Source organism: Pseudorca crassidens, chromosome 5 (assembly GCF_039906515.1).
Source record: "Pseudorca crassidens isolate mPseCra1 chromosome 5, mPseCra1.hap1, whole genome shotgun sequence".
NCBI classification, from domain to species: domain Eukaryota; kingdom Metazoa; phylum Chordata; class Mammalia; order Artiodactyla; family Delphinidae; genus Pseudorca; species Pseudorca crassidens.
In genome coordinates this window covers 33,173,444-33,193,629 of record NC_090300.1, presented here as the reverse complement: position 1 = coordinate 33,193,629, position 20,186 = coordinate 33,173,444, and the positions used below count along the sequence as shown (strand labels likewise).

The 20,186-nt window shown below is 41.2% G+C and overlaps 1 protein-coding gene across 1 annotated transcript; it reads right to left on the bottom strand.

The window, feature by feature from the left end:
• Nucleotides 1–405: 405 nt before the first annotated feature.
• On the bottom strand, nucleotides 406–4,618 carry A4GNT (alpha-1,4-N-acetylglucosaminyltransferase). The gene is made up of 2 exons (XM_067737212.1): nucleotides 4,208–4,618; nucleotides 406–1,020 (listed from the first exon to the last, which is right to left on the bottom strand). The coding sequence occupies exons 1-2, from the start codon at nucleotides 4,616–4,618 to the stop codon at nucleotides 406–408; spliced, it is 1,026 nt and encodes a 341-aa protein (XP_067593313.1).
• Between the last annotated feature and the right edge of the window lie 15,568 nt (nucleotides 4,619–20,186).

The following is a 20,186-nucleotide window of genomic DNA, read 5'->3' as shown; positions in this document are numbered from 1 at the left end:
ACCCATGAGCATGTGATATCTTTCTATTTCCTTGTATCTTCTTCAGTTTCTTCATCAATGTCCTAAAGTTTTCAACGTGCAGGCCTTTCACATCCTTGGTTAAACTTATTCCTAGGTGTTTTGTTCTTTTTGATGCAGATGTCATTCGGATTGTTTTCTTTTTCTTTTTGATGGTTCATTATTAGTGGTTAGAAATGCAGCTGTTTTTTGCGTATTGACTGTCACTTTACTGAATTCCTTTACTAGTTCTAATAGTTCTTTGGTGGAATGATGTGGAAAATTGTAACTGTAACTGATATGTGGGTGAGCGTCCGCACACCTAGGGGAAGTGGAGATCAGGTGAAGGTCTGGCACTCCAGGAAGTGGCCAGTTCCACGATGTAGCACCAACGACCCAACATTGGCTCTATTTGTTACCTGGGCCCCGCTCCCCAGTCACCGAGCTCTCTGGACCTTGAAGCAGGTCCCTATAAGACTTGGGACAGTGCTTACGGTAGAGATTTTCCACCAGTGTGTTGCTTCCTCTGACCACAGCCCTCCCTTCCTGGTTCATGTAGTTCCACAGGTGCAGTGCGTAGGAGTCGTTGAAGCTCGGCTCTGTGTCCCAGGCTTCATAGTAGCGCCTCCACGCTGCATAGGAGATGGGATAAAATCTTTGGGGGTGTAAGAAGGAGAAGTTTAAACACTTGAGGTCGCTTACCTCCTGGAAGTCTCTGAGTTTGCACCATACTCTCAAAATCCTTGTCATCAATTCGGGACCCTGGTGGCCCCAAATATCTGAATTGTAATTTTCCACAAAGTTTTCCATGCACTGCCACAGGAAAGGGTGGTGGGGGAGGAATCCAAACACCCCATTACTGGAGAACTGAGATGTCTGCGCGGCCAGAAAGTTGTCCTCGGGGATGGGTCTGATGGAGATGACATCAGTATCCATGTAGACACCGCCGTACTTCCAGATGAAGGCCAGGCGGGATGCATCTGAACTGACGTGGAGCCAGTATCTCTCTGCGCTGCTGTTAATCTGCAGGAACAGGTGCAAATCAGCCCCCAGGCAGGGGAAGAGGGAGGGATGTCACAGCAGGAGGCCAGGCACAGGGTAGCTGAGCAGGAAGCAAGCCAACTTCCCAAAACTCTATTTGCCAAAAGCCCAATATTGCAAATGTACCAAAATTACCTCCACCCAAAAAAGTTGCCTTTAAGTGAAAAGTGTACAGCAATCAGTATCAATGGGAAGGTTTTAGCAGCTTTTAAAGATTTCATGAAATTGTTTTTTGAAAAAAGCAGTAGAAAGATGAAACCCAGAAGGGATTTCACAATGAACCCTATGAGTCACTTTCAGCAGGATGGAAATTAACCACAAATATGAAACTGTGAAGGAAGAATTTTTTGGTAAGTCCTAAAAGTGCTGAGAACTGATAAAGAAAAAAAAATAAATATGAAAATATAAGATAGATTAATAGCTATGCTCTTTGAGAAATTGATAAAAGAATCTTAAAATGCATCCATGCCTTCATCCACTAATTAATTCCTTTAATAATATTCATTGAAGGCCTACTTGCTATTCGCCAAGCTCTAAGCTGCTAAGGATACAGCAGTGAACAAACAGATAAAAATCTTTACTGGCAGGAGATAGACAACAAACAAATAAATATATCATATGTTGGGTGTTCATAAGGAATATGAAGGAAAAAAAGTCAGGCGAGGGGGCTATGAAGGGGGCAGGATACAGCACTATCTTATCTTGTGTTCGAACAGAACACTGGATGAAGTGGGTGGATGAACCATGCTGCTATCTCCGAGAAGAGGGCTCTAGGTAGAGGATACAGCAAGTGCAAGGGCCCTGGGGCAGGAGCACGCTCACTATGTACAGGAACAGGAAAACAGCAGTGCAGAGTAGTGAAGGGAGAAGGGTAGGAAACCAGATCAGAGCGGGGACAGGGGCGGGAGTGAGGGAGGATCCCATAGGCTGGGGTAAAGACTGAAATGATTTGGAAGGTTTGAAAGAAAGGAGTGTTGTGATCTGAATTAGTCTAAAAGGGGTCACATTGGGTGCAGTGTGGAAAATAGATGGGGGCAGGGGGCAAGGGCAGAAGCAAAGAGGCAAGTTAGGAAGCTGTTGAAATAATCCAGGCAGGAGATGATGGTGGTTTAGACCAGGGTGACGATAAAGGAGATGAGAGAAGTGGTCACATCCTGGGCACACGGTAAAGATAAAGCCGGTCAGGATGTGCTGATGGATTGGATATGGAGCTGGAGACAGAGGAGTCAAGGATAACTGAAAACGGTGAAATGTGAACAAAACAGAAATTGACTTTGAAACGAATAAAAATAAACCATTATAAATGCCAGTGTTCCCAAATGGAATGCTAAAATTTTGAATACAGAAAACACAGTAGATTTTTCTGAATTTAAACATGTTGATTAAAAGATTAAACAATGACCCTTGGCTTTTGACAAAAGAAACATTTTTTAAAATTCTACTATAAAGCCAAACGAAAGCAAGTCCACTAAGACTTTGCAGAAATCTTCACCTGAGCTATTAACGTCATTATATTGTATACAATTGCTGAAAACCTCATGAATAATAATAACTACAATTTATCAATAACTGTGGTGGTGGGATGAATTGGGAGATTGGGATTGACATGTATACACTAATATGTATAAAATGGATAACTAATAAGAACCTGCTGTATAAAAAAATAAATATAATTCAAAAATTTTAAAAAAATTTATCAATAACTGTTCTGATCTCTTATAATCTACACAAATCCTCAGAATAGGTGCTATTATTAGTCCTATTTTTCAAGTGAAAAATTAAAAGGAAAGACCAAGAAGTTCAGTCATTTGTGCAAGGTAAGAGAGGCAGAGGTTAGATTTTAACCCAGGCAGTCTGACTCCAGAGACCCACTTACTTTCAGTAAAAATAAGTAAAGTTGATTCTTTGGTAAATTGGTGAGTATTAGTGAACAGACCCAGATATCAAAAGCCGCACAGAAGGAAGGAAGCCTACCTTGATGTGGGCATTGGACTAACATCAACGTAAAACACAAGGCTCCCCCAGAGGTGAGCACCAGAAAGGGGATTAGGATTCTGCTTGCTCATTCCCTCCCCACCCCCTCAGTACTCATCCCTAGGCATCTTCAAGGGCTACAGTTGCCCAAATCAGTGCAGCAAATCCAGTGGTCACCAGCAAGTGATGGCACGCTAGGCCATCCTAACAGCTGGCCACCAGCTATCCTATTGTAGCCTAACTGGAGCAGAAGATACCACAGCCCGACTCCCCCAAGGTGCAAGTGTGTCCCCCACCCAGGACAGCCCACCCAGTCCCCAGGTGAATGAGAGAGGGTGGGACAGGAGTTTTCTCTTTTTTTATACAAATACTGTAGTAGGCTGAATAACAGCCACTCAGCGGTCCTAATTCCTGAAACCTGTAAATATTACCTCCTATAGGAAAAGGATCTTTGCCAATGTGATTAAATTAAGGATCTTGGGACTTCCCTGGAGGCCCGTGCTTCCACCACAGGGGGCGTGGGTTCGATCCCTGGTCGGGGAAGTAAGATCCCACATGCCACACGGTGTGGCCAAAAAAAAAAAAAAAAAAGTTAAGGATCTTGAGCTGAGATTATCCTGGATTATCATGGGCCCTAAATGCCACCACAAGTGTCCTTTAAAGGGAAAGGTAGAGGGAGTTTCGCACAAAATTACAAAATTCCTAAGAGCTCCAGGAGTTTCTTGATTGCATCTCAATGTAACCCAATCTCATACAGCAGCACCCACCTGATCTTTCATGAATTTTCTATTTACATCATTTTCCAGTTAAATATTGCCTTATTTCCCCCCTTAGGTGCAAAAAAGTTTAACATAGATGGGTTTAAAACTGTCAGTGAAAAATGAATGGTCTATACACCTAGAAAAGATGTAGAAACTCATTCAGTTAAGAATAGTCTCAAGAAATCCTAAGAAATAAGGTGAAAGCAAAAGGCAGCAGGGTAAAGATAAGCCTAAATCAAGTCTCTCCTGTTTCCTTGAATCAGGACTCAACACCGTAGAATGAAGACCAGGCAAGAGTCAAAAGATCTGGGTTCTAGCCTATCTCTGACAATCTAGCCTTACCCTCAGTTTACCCATCTATAAAATGGCTAGATTGGACCCATTTTCTATGGTCCTTCCCAACACCGACATTCTGAGATTCTCTGAACACTTACCTGAGTGTACCACGAAAACAGCGGTGTGTCTTCAAACAGGCTTTTCATATCCAAAGGGAAGAGGAAAACATTGTCTATTGCCGAGAGGAGGGAAAGGGCTGGGGAAGTGGAGTTTGGGGGCAGCTGCATGGAATTGTTGAGCCCTTTCATAAGTAACAGCACAGGCTGCTCAGCGTAGACCTTGGCCGCAGACTCCACAGCACAGGAGACCAGTGGGGATAGCTCCATTCTCTCTGAGGTCTCTAGGAACACGATGCTGCGCCCATGGCCCAGGAGGGCTTCCAGCCCCTGCTGGGACTTGTAGGGAGGCAGGTGGGGGAAGAGGCAGCTGGACTTCTGGGTGAACTGGTAGAGGAAGCCACAGGCAAGCAGCAGGATTACCGACAGGGAGAGCTGAAGCTTCATCAGCATGTCTACCCCTCTCTCCTGTCCTGCTCCCTAAAATCAACACTATTAATTAAAAATTATAGTCACAAAACCTGATAAAGATAGCACACAAGAAGATGATACCTGAATATCACTTTCAAGCTTAGATTTTTTAATTGAAATATAGTTGATTTATAATATGAGATTACTTTCAGGTGTATAGCATAGTGATTCAGTATTTTTACAGATTATATTTCATTAAAAATTCTTATAAAATAATGGCTATATTTCCCTTGCTAAACAATATATCCTTGTTGCTTTTCAATTTTATACCTAGTATGGTTCATATTTCTTAATCCCCTACCCCTGTTTGCCCCCGGCCCCTTCCCTCTCCCCTTTGGTCACCACTAGTTTGTTTTCTCTACCTTTGAGTCTGTTTTGGTGTTGCGTGTGTGTTCATTTGTATTATTTTTTACATTCCGCATGTAAGTGATATCATACAGTATTTATCTTTCTCTGACTGACTTATTTTAGTAAGTATAATATTCTCTAGATCCATCCACGCTGCTGCAAATGGCAGAATTTCATTATTTTTATGGCTGAGTAATAATTCCATTGTATATACATACGTATATACCGCATCTTCTTTATCCATTCATCGTTTGATGGACACTTGGCTTGCTTCCATATCTTGCCTGTTGTAAATAGTGCTGCTATGTGCATTGGGGTGCATGTATCTCTTCAAATCAGTGTTTTTGTTTTCTTTGGTTATATACCAAGGAGTGGAATTGCTGGATCATATGGTACTTCTGTTATATTTTTAGCTTTTTCAGGAACCTCCATACTGTTTTCCATAGTGGCTGCACCAATTTACATTCCCACCAACAGTGTATGAGGGTTCCCTATTCTCTACCTCCTCGCCAACATTTGTTATTTGTAGACTTTTTGATGCTAGCCATTCTGACAGATGAAAGGTGATATGTCATTGTGGTTTTGATTTGCATTTCTCTAATAATTATAAGTTTTGATTTTTTAAATTCTAAATAAAATATGATCAAATCAAATCCAGCAATGTTAAAAAGAAAGGTGCATTGATTAGATTTTATTTGAGGAATGTAAGGATGATTTGTAATAGGAAAATAATGAATTAATAGGAAAACTATTAATGAAATGCATTATTTCAACAGATTAAAGAAGAAAAGCTATATGATCATTTTGGCTCAGTAGATGCTAACAACAGCATGCTAAAATTTGACATCCATTCATGCTTTTTAAAAAGCACAAGGAAACTTTCTTAAGCTGACAATGTCTACGAGAACATATAGCAATGATCATCCTTAATGTGAAGCATTTGAAATATCCCCATTAAGACCAGGAATATGACATGGATGTCCATTATCACTGTTACTTTCACCGTCATTCTGCTAAGTCTAACCAATGCAGTGAAACAAGAGAAAAGAATTTCTACTATGAATATTAGGAAGAGACAAAAATATCACTAGTTGTAGAAAATATGATTGCCTACCTAGAAAATCCAAGATAACTTACCAAAAAACTAATAGAACTAAGAAGAAGCAAACTGAAGGTTAAATAACTTGCCAAGATCTCACAGTTAGCGGAGCCATGACTTTAACTAGGGTCTGCCTGTCCCCAAAGCTCAGGCTCTGAGCAGTTACCTGCAGTACCACCCTCTCCTTCACCATAAGCTCTAACTCCAGCCAACTCCAGGACAGCAGAGATCTCCATTCATCAGTAGTCTATTTTTTGCTTGACATGTAACTCTTTCAGAAAATACAAATCCAGTAAATCAGAGCTTACCTTCCAGCCAGAAACTTGTAGTTAGCCAATAGCTGCCGTCTTAGCAATGATGACAAGATTATTCCTGCAACACTTTCTGATAAATCACCACCTAACCTTCAATTCAACAGTGCTGAAGGAAGTAAATCATTGACAGAAGATTATGCCAAACACAGGAAGTTCCCACGAAGCTCCTCCCTTTGCTAAGTTGCCCTAAACACAAAGACTTGCATATTGTAAGGCGTTCACATGATTTTTCAGGTGACCTACACACTAATCCTGCTGGTTTGTGGGCCTATCAGGAGGGTTACAAGGCAACAATTTCACCTGAAGAAAACTGTATAGTAGCACAATCCTGGCGCCAGCAAAGTGTGCACCTAAGCAGTTTGGCCTCAGTCAAAATCATGGGCAGAGACTTGGGGAAGTTCCTTCACCAGACAACCCTGTAACTTGGTCCAAGCTTTGCAAACAAAAGATTTTGTTGAACGAAAAGAAAATCCATCTCCACAAATAAGTAGGTAACATAGAAACCCCAGCAGTCCAAGGGCCTGGTGATCTGGAACGAGAATTGATTCCCCGATTTCAGTTATGGTGGCTTCCCTTTGCCCAGAAGTCCCCCCTGTGGGATGTGAGCTTCCTCCCCGTCTCACAAGGTCGGCATCACCACACTCCACTGATGTGGTAATCCCCACATTTCCCAAAATAATGTGACTCTCCTGTGGTCTGGTCCCTATCACCCCTGACAGGCACGCTTAGTAATCCTCTTGCGAGCCACCCTCTGCTCTGTCTTCATCCAGAGCCTTCTCTCAGCCATGAACAGGTATCCACAGAATGCTCTGGTGTGAACAGGGAGGTTCCCTTCAAAGCAGACATTGGATCCTGATATAGCAGCTCCTACGTCAAGGGAAGTAAAGCTGTCCCACTTGTCAGTGGCTTCTCATTTTCTATGTGCCTGAGGTTCTCCAGGAACAGCTCTTTGGGTCTCCACACACTCCTATTCCTTTTGGAGCTGAATTTCTTCTCTGGACCTTGTCATTTCTAGGGTCAGGGTACCTTGGCATCTTTGCAAAAGTTCCCTGGCACTGGATAGATTGGTCGTTCTTTCCTTATGGAGAGGCAGAGGAAGCAGAGCTCCTGGGCCGCACTCTGGGGTAACCAGAGGACTCCATTTGTGGGAGTGATACGTTCCTAGTGCCCACATTTCAGGTGGGTCACAGATCCTGGTGCCTTCTAGCTGCTTGCAAGATAGCCAACACCATCAAACAAGTGGTCGAGGCAGAGAGCAGGGAAGTAGTTGGTGATCTTTGTCACAGGGATGAAAGTGAGCATTAGCGATGCAGTGAAATACTAAACACAAAAAAAAGTAGGACCTGTCTGACCAAGAACCAAGTAGAGGGTATGATGAAAAGAGCAATGAGCTTGGAGTCATGCCTCTACCCACTGTAGCCAAGAGTACTAGAGCAAGTCCTGAAACTGCCCAGAGCCTCAGCTCCTCTGTACAGTGCTGACCTCAGGCTCATTGTGAGGATGAAAGGGCTCTATAAGCCAAAGAAGCAACTCCCACTTTCCACCAAGGATAAAAATAGAATACTATTACTGTAGATGGCCTGGACTCCCTGATGACAAACATGAAGTCATTGTTGCTTTCAGATGAATGAAATCTGTTTCCCAGTGAACAGCTGAGAAGGAAATCCTCAGCCCCGTGTGAGAATTGTTGAGATGTGTGCAGAAGTCGGCAGTCAGCCTCTGGTGTCTGGGATCTTTCTGGGTCACAGCCTGATGTCCTTGCTGACTCTTTCCAAGGAGGCCTCCTGTCATCTGAGGCACTCTACCAGGAACGTCCCAGGGACCCTGGATCCTTTCAGCCTTCCCTCTCGTGTTCAGAGCAGAACCGCCTTCCCTTCCGTCTGCTCCCTCTTCTGCCTTCTCTGGACTGTACCACACTAGCTTTCTGTCTGTGCAGGCAGATGGCACAGCAGCGGCTCCTAACCTGGACTCCACAGATCCCTAGAGGCTCAAGGATACGTTTCAGGAGACCCTGGACCCTGAAGCCATAGCTTTCATCAGTACCTTTACCCTGGACGCCATTTATCCACAGTTTCTCCTACATAACCCCTGAGGAAGGTCCCTGCTCTTTGACCCTCCGTGACATTAATTCTGTTTAAAATTCCCACAGATATCTTCACCATACAATCTCAGGCCTTCTTCAACCAGCCAAGCAACCCCTAGGTACCTCAGTACAGATATCTGAGTAGAGATGTACCCAGAGCTATTTACCTTTAAGCAATGGATGGGTCTGAATACACTGGTGACAGTCACACATGCATCCAGCTATTATCTACTTTCCTAGAGTTTAGGTCTCCTGTGAGAGAGCTCTTACTTCCTACATTGCAATGTAAGCCAGACTTGGTCAATCCAATGGATTATGGAGCCTTGGTAATTGTTGCTGAGTGATGAGACCTTAGGAAACATGGATTGGTGTAGTCCCAAATAAATGAACAGGATGGGAAAAAATTCTGAATCCATTGTTCTTTCTATTGTATTTTACAATGCTGTTCTTTGGATGTTTGAAGCGAGTACAGAGAAAAGGCAGTACCGGGAAGAAAATCAAGGAAGCAGCAGAGATCTCGGCACTCGTTGGCTCTGCAGATAACCTCTGATAACCTCAGTTGGAAATAGTTCAGTGTTTGGATCTAGACTCCCTCTGCTATAAAGGACACACTGTGTCAAGAAGGAAACATTAAAGGAATGTTTAACAATAAATTTTTGTTGCCTACAATTACGCGTGAAATGCCTACCACTCAATTCTGTAGCTTCTTTGAACTCCAGTTTACTGCAAGAAGGAAATGTTCAAGTTTACAACCCTTGTCCTGTTTTCTTTGGAGCTGTTGGAACCACAGTTCCGGTTTTTAACATTTGTTAAATAAGTGGGACTGATAAGCTTGTTAAAGCATTCAGCCATTCACAGGGCAAAACGAATACACAGAGAAAAAAAAAAAAAAAAAAAACAACGAATACACAGAGGGTAATAGCTTATCAACGTTGCCAATTCCTTTCACCACTCTTCTGACGCAGAAACAGAGACTGGAGTGTTGGGTTTCCATGACAAGAGAGGAGACCGCTGGACAGAGGCAGTTCACTGCAGACCGAGAAAGAATCCATAACCTAACCCTTGGGACACATTGAGGAGTGACATTATCAACATCAAATCTGGAAAAAAAATTTTTTTTTTTTTACTAAAACTCAGTGAGTTCGTGCCAGAGTAAAATCTCCTTGTCCCATGGCAATATTTTAAACTATTCTGCATTTCCAAGAAAAAATGCTTCTGGCCTTGTGTTTCTGGAGATAATGGTTTTTGTTCTCCACACAGCCACACTAATCAAACATGCTTCTGCTTACAAAACCTTATATAGCCACCAAGAATGTGCTTCTGGGTGTATTCTGGGTATTACTCGATTCACACATGTAATTCCCCCCCCCTTTTTAAATTTACTTGCAGATAAAAAAGGGGTTGGGGAGAAGGGCAGGGAGATAAGGGGAAATAATTGTTCTCAGTGAATCAGTTGTGCCTCAGATGCCACCCTTCCAGCTTGAAGAACAGGGTCTGCAAGAAGCCCACAGAAGTCAGTGTAACCAGTCTGATCATGGAGGGCTGTTCAAAGGGGCTTTGCTATTAACTTTTATAAGTCAGTGCTTAATTTCTTCTTCCTGTAAGGAATTGGGAACATCTTGGAGCCACCTACACCAAGTGTCCACATGACACGGGTACCTTTATAAAGACTGAGTGGCCACGAGATTGAGCACTTCCCATTCTGGCTGAAAGAAACTGTTATGGACTGAATGTTTGTGGCCCTACCCCCCAACCTGTACCATCACCAAAATTCCTATGTTAAAGCCCTAACCCCCAATGTGATGGTATTTGGGGGTAGGGCCTTTCAGAAGCCATCAGCCTTAGATGAGATCATGAGGGTGGGATCATTATAAGAAGAGGAAAACAGATCCCTCTCCCCATGAGCACAAGGAAAGTGCAAGGGAAGACCCAGCAAGAAGGTAGCTGTCAACGATCCAGGAAGAGGGTCCTCACCAGGAACCCAATCTGTACCTTTATCTTGGACTTCCCAGCCTCCAGAACTGGGAGGAGTAAGGGTCTGTTGATGAAGCCACCAGTCTGAAGTATTTTGTATAGCAGCCCAAGCTGACTGAGACAGAAACCTCACAGTAAGCTTCTTCTCTCTGATCTCCATCCATATGCTTTCCTGAGAATCTGTTTTTGCAGATGGAGCTGCTCTTTAAGGTTTGGAGAACTGAGACCAGGCCTCCAGTGGGGAAAGGGCAAATTCATCTGCAACAAAAACCCATAATAATAGGTGGAAGCGTCCTCCTTACCTGAGACCTCTCTGCCTTCTCCTCCTCTTGTCCTTCCGCACACCCCACAATCTGTCCTCTTGTTATACCTTTTCTATTTAAATGGAGATCCTTGGTCTCCCTTATCTCAGTGCCTGACAATCACCATGCACCCACTACCCAAGTCAGAAATCAGGGAGTCATTCTTTTTTCTTTAATCCTCTTCTTAATTGAAGTATAATTGATTTACAATATTACATTAGTTTCAGGTGTACAGCATAGTGATTCAATATTTTATAGATTATATTCCATTTAAAGTTATTATAAAATAATAGCTATAGTTTCCTCTGCTGTACAATATATCCTTGTTCCTTATCAATGTTATACATAGTAATTTGTACCTCTTAATCCCCTACCCCTATCTTGCCCCTCGTCCCTTCTCTCACCCTCACTGGTAACCACTTCTTTGTTCTCTATATCTGTGAGTCTGTTTCTGTTTTGTTATATACATTCATTTGTTTTATTTTTCAGATTCCACATATAAACAATATCATACAGTATTTGTCTTTCTCTGACTTATTTCACTAGGCATAATATCCTGTAGGTCCATGCACATTGGTGCAAATGCTGCGGAATTTCATTCTTTTTATGGATGAGTAATATTTCATTGTGTGTGTGTGTGTGTGTGTGTGTGTATCTCACATCTTCTTTATTCGTTAATCTTCTGATGGACATAGGTTACTCCCATATGTTAGCTCTTGTAAATAACGCTGCTATGAGCATTGGGATGCATGTATCTTTTCGAGTTAGTGTTTTAGTTTTTTTCAGATATATATATCCAGGAGTGAAATTTCTGGGTCGCATGGTAGTTCTATTTTGATTTTTTTGAGGAACCTCCATACTGTTTTCCACAGTGGCTACACCAGTTTACATTCCCACCAACAGTGTGCAGGGGTTCCCTTTTTTCCACATCCTCACCAACATTTGTTATTTGTAGACTTTTTCAGGTTAGCCATTCTGACAGGTGTGAGGTAATGTTTCATTGTGGTTTTGATGTGCATTTCTCTATTGGCAATATTTAACATATTTTCATGTGCCTGTTAGCAATCTGTATATCTTCTTTGGAAAAATATTTATTCAGGTCTTCTGGCCATTTTTTAATCGGGGTATTTGTCTTTTGATATTGAGGTCTATGAGCTGTTCATAGACTTTGGATGTTAACCCCTATTGATCATAACATTTGCAAATATTTTCTCCCATTTAGTAGGCTGTCTTTTTGTTTTCTCAGTGGTTTCCTTTGCTGTGCAAAAGCTTCCAAGTTTAATTAGGTCCTGTTTATTTATTTTTGCTTTTAGTTATTTTTTTGCCTTAGGAGACAGATCCCAAAAAATATTGCTACAATTTATGTCAAAGAGTGTTCTGCCTATGCTCTCTTCTAGAACTGTTATGGTTTCATGTCTTACATTTAGGTCTTTAATCCATTTTGAGTTTATTTTTGTATGTGGTATGAGGAAATGTTCTAATCTCATTCTTTCATGTGTAGCTGTCCAGTTTTCCCAACACGACTTATTGAGGAGACTGTGTTTTCTCCACTGTATACTCTTGCCTCCATTGTTGTAGATTAATTGACCATAGGTGTGTGGGCTTATTTCTGAACTCTCTATTCTAATCCATTTAATCTGTTTTTGTGCCAGTACAATGCTGTTTTGATTACTGTAGCTTTATCATATAGTCTGAAATCAAGGACCATGATGCCACGAGCTTTGTTCTTTTTTCTCAAGATTGCTTTTGCAATTCATGGTCTTTTGTGGTTTCGTATAAATTTTAGGATTATTTGTTCTAGTTCTATGAAAAGTGTCATGGAGACTTTTGGGTTTCCTATATATAGTATCATGTCATCTGCAAACAGTGAGTTTTACTTCTCTTCCAATTTGGATGCTTTTTTTTTCTTGTCTGATTGCTGTGGCTAGGACTTCCAGTACTACATTAAATAGAAAAGTGGCAAGAGTGGGAATCCTTGTTTGTTCCAGATTTTAAAGGAAAGGCTTTCAGTTTTTCAGCATTGAGTATGATATTAGCTGTGGATTTGGCCTTTATTATGTTACGATATGTTCCCTCTTTTTCAACTTAGGTGAGAGTTCTCATCATAGATGGATGTTGAATTTTGTCAAATGCTTTTTCTGCATCTGTTGAGATGATAACGTGATTTTTATCCTTCCTTTTGCTAATATGGTTATCACATTGATTGATTTGGAAATATTGAACCATCCTTGCATCCCCTGAGTAAATCCCACTTGATCATGATGTATGATCCTTTTTATTTATTGTTGGATTTGCTTTGCTCATATATTTTGGCAATTTTGGCATCTATATTCATCAGCAATATTGCCCTGTAATTTTCCTTTTTTGTAATATCTTTGGTTTGGGTATCAAGGTTATGATGGTGTTGTAGAATGAATTTGGAAGTGTTCCATCCTCTTCTAATTTTTGGAATAGTTTGAGAAGGATAGGTATTAGGTCTTCTTTATATGTTTGGTAGAATTTACCTGTGAAGCCATCCAGTCCTGGACTTTAGTTAGCTGGGAGTTCTTTTGATTACAAATTCAATTTCACTACTAGTGGTCAGTCTGTTCAAAGTGTCTGTTTCTTCTTGGCAGGTTGTATTTTTCTAGAAATTTGTCCATTTCTTCTAGGTTGTTCAATGTGTTGCCATATAACTGTTCAAAGTATTCTCTTATGATTTTTTGTATCTCTGTGGAATCAATTGTTATTTTTGTTCTTTCATTTCTTATTTTACTTATTTTGGTCCTCTCTCTTTTCTTCTTGATAAGTTTGGCCAAAGGTTTATCAATTTTGTTTATCTTTTCAAAAAACCAGCTCTTGGTTTCATTGATCTTTTCTATTAAGTCCAACTGGTCTGTTGTGTCATTTAAGACCACTGTTGCTTTATTGATTTTATTTCTGGATGATCTGTCCATTGATATAAGTGGGGTGGTAGAGTTCCCTACTATTATTGTATTATTGTCAATTTCCACCTTTATATCTGCTAGTATTTGTTTTATATATTTAGGTGCTCCTATATTAGATGCACATATGTTAATGAGTGTAATATCTGCTTCTTATATTGACCCTTTATCATTATATAATGCCCTCCTTTGTCTTTTGTTATAGCCTCTGTTTTAAATTCTATTTTGCCTGATATGAGTATTCCTACCCCTGCCTTCTTGTCATTTCTGTTTGCATGAAATAGCTTTTTCCATCTCTTCACTTTCAGTCTATGTGTGTCTTTAGCTCTGAAGTGAGTCTTTAGAAGGCAGCATATAGAAGAGTCTTGCTTTTTTATCCAATTAGCCACTCTATATCTTTTGATTGGAGCATTGAGTCCATTGACATTTAAAGTAATTATTAATAAGTATGTACTTATTGCCATTTTATTGCTTGATTTCTGATTGTTTTTGTAGTTCTACTCTATTCATGTGTTTTTTGTTTCTTTCTTTCTTTCTTTCTTCCCTTGTGGTTTGATGATTTTCTTTAGCAGTATGCTTGTGTTTCTCTCCTTTTAGTTTTTGTGTATCTATTGTACATTTTTGATTTGTGGTTATCATGGGGTTCGTGTATGTTTACCTATAACTATATCTATTTGTTTTAAACTGTTAGTCATTTAAGTTCAACCACATTCTAAAAGACCTACCTTTTTACTCCCCTCCCCCACATTTTGTGTTTTTGATGTCATATTTTACGTCTTCTCATTTATCCCTTAACTGCTTATTGTAGTTATAGTTGCTTTTATAATTTTTTGTCTTTTAATCTTCATACTGGCTCATTTAAGTGGTTGAGCCTCAGTCCTAACTATGTATTTGCCTTTCCTAGTGGGATTTTCCCTTTCTTATTGCTCCTTACTTCTTTTCCACTTACAGAAGACCCTTTGACATTTATTTTAGGGTAGGTTTAGTACTGATCAACTCTTTTAGTTTTGGTTTGTCTGAGAAGTTGTCTCTTTTTCCGTTCTCATGATAAACTTGCTAAGTAGGGTATCCTAGGTTGCATGTTTTTCCCTTTCAGCACTTTAAATATACGATGCCACTTCCTTCTGCCTGCAAAGTTTCTGCAGAGAAATCAGCTGATAGCCTTCTGGGGATCCCTGTGAATATGGCTCTCTTTTTCTCTTGCTGCCTTTAGAATTATCTCTTTAACTTTTGTCATTTTAATTATTATTTTGTTGGTGTGAGTCTGTTTGGATTCATCTTGTTTGGGACATTCTGTGCTTCCTATGATACCTGGATGCCTGTTTCCTTCTTGAAGTTTGAGAAGGTTTCAGCCATAATTTCCTCAAATACATTTTTGACCCCCTTCTCTCTCTCGCTTTTCCTTCTGGGACCCCTATAATGCGAATGATGGTACACTTGATGTTATCCTAGAAATCTCTTAGACTGTTCTCAGTGTTTGTTTGCTTTTTTTTTTTTTTTTTTGGCTGTTCTGATTGGGTTATTTCCATTATTGTATCTTCCAAATCACTTGTGTGTTTTTCTTTAACACTTAGTCTGCTATTCATTCCTTCTAGTGTGTTTTTCACTTCAGTTATTGTGTTCTTCAGTTCTGGCTCATTCTTTTTTATATTTTCCAGTTCCTTGATTCTCACTGTTTCCATCTATTCTTTTCCATAATTCAGTTAGCTTTCTTATTGCTAATGCTTTGAATTCTTTATCTGATAAATGGTTTATTTCTGTCTCATTATTTTTTCAGGGGTTTTCTCTTGCTCTTTCAATTGAGAGCAATTCCTCTGTCTTTTCATTTTGCTTAACTTACTCTGTCTCTATGAATTTAGGTGAAACAGTTACCTGTCTCAGTCTTGAAGGGGTATCCTTATGTGGGAGCATTCTTATGCAGTCTGCATGTGCCCAGTGCCTTTGGTGGGACAGCTAGATTTGACATGAACAGGAGTCACATTTTTCCTCAATGTGAGCTGGCAGCTATCACCTTGGTAGGAGGTGGGGCAGGAGATGGAGGGAGTAGGGCCAGAGCCAAGTGTGAGTCAGGGATTGCCCTCTGCTCAGTGGCCATCACCACCCTACTGGGGGCAGGGGTGAATCCCAAGTTGATTCAGGTCCTTCAAGAAGCAGACCCCAAGATGAGATTAACTGTGCAAGGATTTTGTTAGGAGAAATGCCAGTGTGAGAAAACATAAGAAGGGAGCTGTATAAGGCTGGGACAGCTGTCAAATGACAGGGCAAGTCTGAGAGAAGCTTGGGTGGAAGTGTCCTAGACTGCCTTGCCCAAGGCTGTTCTTGTCTAAGGAAGGCTCAGCAAAGTCATCAGAGAGTCCTCAAACCAAAGTCAGCCACTAGAGGAGTCTTGTGTCTCCCAGGAACGAGTCTACCTCAGTATTCTTGCTACACACAGTGACTGCTGGGAGAAGCCTGTGGGAGGAGTGGTCTTGGCACAGCTCAGTGTTGGATTTCATAGTGCAGTAGCTGGAGCCATTGGTCGCTTATGCTCCCTCTGGTTGGAGAGCCATGAGGCACAGTCTCATGGCTGCCACAGTTCACCCCTTGAGCTGCACAGATCTACTTTTCCAGATAGCTTTGGGGAGCAGTACTTCCATGGTTCCCATGGACCTCTCTTACTGAGGGGAAACTAACAAGAAGGAGGTTAGAGGAATGAACTACAGCCCCTGTCACTGTAGTTGAAGTTGATCTCAGGGCTGCAACTCATCCTCTCTGCCCTCCAAAATCCATTCTGAATTCCTTTCACCCTCAGAGATTACCTCAGCAGGTGTTGGTAGCTTAGCTGGTTGTGCAACTTACCTCCCTGAAGTGCCTGAACCCTTGATAGTCATACTCTTCCTTAGGTCAGCATTGCTGCACATGTCTGTTCAGTTATCATGGGGCCAGGGAATACCAAGAGGCCCCAGATTGGATCTCCTGGGTTCAGTTCATATTCCTCCCTGCCACCATTATGTAAAAGCAGCCTGACCTCCTTCTGCTGATCAGGATCAATTACCTTTACCAGTGAAACTGTCCCCTTTACTTGCTGGTCCCTGTCACAAGAAGTCCAATGTGCCCTGCAGCAATTTGTAAGACCCTTGCAGTATCACCTGGCAAGAATCTGCTTTATTTGAGATCAGAACCTATAATACTGAAGAGTGCAGAGTTACAGGGACAGAAGCACAAAATCCTCCAATAGGTCAGTGGGGCCACTCCTATTTATAACCCTTGATTCCCAGATCCATCTACTCTTTCTATTGGGAACAGAGCACCATACACAGGTCTCTGAATTGATATGAATATACTGTGTCCTGAAGGATAGCACCCAATTCTTTCAGAGTGTTTTCTCCAAGCTAGCACTTCAGCTGCACCTTTAAGAATGTCTTTCCGAAAGCTGCCTCTGGATGGTGCAAAATGTGATACAACCAGTAGATCCCATGGGCTCACCCCTGCGCCTCCCTAACTGTAAAGCGAGTCCCTGGTCAAATGCTATGCTATGTGAGATTCCATGCCTGTAGATCAAGCATTCCATAACCCCAGATAGTATTGTAACTGAGGCTTTGCAGGCAGGAAAGGCAAACTCATACTTGGAATATTCATTCCTGTGACAATGAAGCTTTCATCATCAGGGGCTTGATGTAGTCAACCAACTGGGCACCAAGTTGCCAGTTGGTCTCCTCAAGAAATAGTGCCATACCAAGTACTCAATGTTGATCTCTATTGTTGACAAGTTAGATCAATCTTGGGAAGTGGGAGTCTATAATATTGGACAATACATGGCCTCCATCTTTGCTACCATATCCATTCTATTCAGGTGCCCATCATGCCAGTTCTGGGCTGGTAACCAATTGCTAGATTGTCATCAGTACACCAATGTTCCTGTGAGATATCTCACTGTTGCTTTAACTTGCACTTCTCTGATAACTAATGAGTTTGAGCATCTCTTCACATATAAGTTAGCTGTTTGTTTTCCTCTTCTGTAAATTGCTTTTTCATATGCTTGGTTCATTTGTCTGTTGGGTTCTCTGCCTTCTTATAAATCTACAAATCCCTTATAGAATCTAGATATTAGTCTTGTGTTGGTCTTAAACATTGCAATTATCATTTCCCAACATATCATCTGGATTAATTTGTCTTTGATGTCCTCTATTTAACAGATATTTTCATTTTGATGCAATAAGTACAACAGTTATTTTGTTGAATGATTTACATTTTGGGGATCCTATTTTTTTAAGGTTTATTATTTATTTATTTATTTAATTTATTTTTGGCTGCGTTGAGTCTTATTTGCAGCACACGGGATCTTCGTTGAGGCATGCAGGATCTTTCATTGCGGCACACGGGCTCTCCATTGTGGCACACAGTCTTCTCTCTAGTTGTGGCATGCAGGCTCCAAGGCACATGGGCTCTGTAGTTGTGGCACGGGGGTTCCAGAGTGCATGGGCTCTGTAGTTTGCGGCACATGGGCTCTCTCATTGAGGCACACAAGCTCAGTAGTTGTGGCACGCAGGCCTAGTTGCCCCATGGCATGTGGGATCCTAGTTCCCCAACCAGGGATCGAACCTGTGTCCCCTGCATTGTCAGACGGATTCTTTACCCCTGGACTACCAGGGAAGTCCCTGGAGATCCTATTGAAGAAGACTTTCCATACTCCTAAGTCACAAAGATATTCTCCCACATTTTTTCTTTTTTTCTTTATAATTTCATAGTTCACATTGTTTATTTGTTCATCTGGAGTGTACATTTGTACATGGTAAGATATAAAGATTGATTTTTTCTTTTTCTGCCTGTAGTGAACTAGTTTCTCCAACATCATCTACAGAATAGTTCATGCTTTCTCCATTGGGTGGTGATGCCAGCGCTATCATATAGCAAGTCGCCATATGTATATCCCCATATATATGCACATCTGTCTTTGAGTTTTCTCTTTTGTTCCACTGGTCTATTTTTCTGTTCCCATAACTGTACTTCTTAAATTCCGTTGGCTTTTTTGTATGTCTTATTCTGTGGTAGGTATTGAAGAACTGCTCCTTTTTCTGATTTCCCCACATGCCTTTGGAGCAGCTGTACTGGCAGCACAGAATAGCTGGAATAGCGATGGTGAAACACTTGTCCCTAGAATAAATTGATAGAAATAAAGAGTTAAGAAACAGGCAAAAAGCTGTGACTGAATGGAACATATTCTTGGAAGAAATGAAAGAGAAAAGGAAGAGGAGGGGGTGGAGGAGGAGAAAAAAGAAGCAAGCAGCCACACCTTTTGGGAAGAAAGAATTTGAAGAAGAATTTCAATTATTTAGGAGGAAAAGACCACAAACTACTAGTGAAAATGACAGTCCAAAAGAAGTACATGACATGATAAGAACATAACTTTCTCTCGAGAGATTTCAGCAGGATTCTGGGAAAATGATAACAGCAGCAGTATATAATTTAAATCCAAATCCCCATGTAAAAACAGGCAGAACAACTAACTTGTAAAACCAAAATCCCACAGACAACATTTACAACAAAACTCTGTGACAAGTTATCCCCATAAATCCCAAAATACAAGTGGATGGTGACAGACCACACATAGCCCCGAGAACTCCATGGTTTCAGTTTCTATGCTAGAGAAAGCAGAGAGAATCAGTCAAACCTCAGAGGAGAAGAAACTCAAAGGATCCAACAGATATTTACTGGAAAGTGTGGCCACACTGAAAGTGGGAGGGGCTGTCCAGTCCATCCACTATATACTGTCCAGTATAATAGTGGATGAGAGTGAGGGGCTCCCAGTAAAATCTGAAGGGGCTGGAATAGCTCTGTGAGGCTTCTCTCCAACACAGAGCCTCACACTGAGGAGATACTGATAGAAATGGAACAATCAAAATTGTACAGGATAAGGAATTCTACTTCCAGAGGCAGAATAAAGGAACCAGGTTTATCCTCTCACCTGAAACAAACAAAGAATAGACAAAATAAATGAAACAATGGTTTTTCAAAACACTGAGCATCAGGCAATAAAGGACAGTCATCCCTGATTGATGGGAAACAAACAAGGTAAGCCCTGTAGTTAACTCAGCTTCCTGCCACGTGAGGATTTCTAGCCTCAGTGCAGGGAATGGGAGCCTTCAATTTTGCATTGAAAAGACAGAGCTGAGAGTCCTGGAAGATTGAGGTAAGCAGAGTACTAGAGAAAAGAGAATCACACAGCAAAAATTCAGAGACCTACAGAGGGTTATGCTTGAGAATTCAGCTGAGTAATAATCAGAGCAGGTGTGTGAGGTAACAATCCAAGGCTGAGGAAAGAACCACCAGAAGGGATTAGAGGAAGAGTGTGTGGCACTCACACAGGACCAGAAATAGCTCCTGTCCTCACCAGTCAGGCTGAAAACCCTCATAATTCATAGGATATTGGGTAGAGAACTCAGAATGCTCTTGTCTCAGTACTGGGGGGAAAAAAACTAGCTTTACACTAAACACAGCTCTGATGCTGCCTAACAGATTTTTTTTCT

Bases quoted from the DNA above. Each gene is read 5' to 3' on its own strand.
- A4GNT (XM_067737212.1), bottom strand. From the start codon at position 4,618: ATGCTGATGAAGCTTCAGCTCTCCCTGTCGGTAATCCTGCTGCTTGCC. The intron at 1,021-4,207 runs GTAAGTGTTCAG...CTGTTCCTGCAG, and splicing joins TGTTTTCGTGGTACACTCAG to ATTAACAGCAGCGCAGAGAG.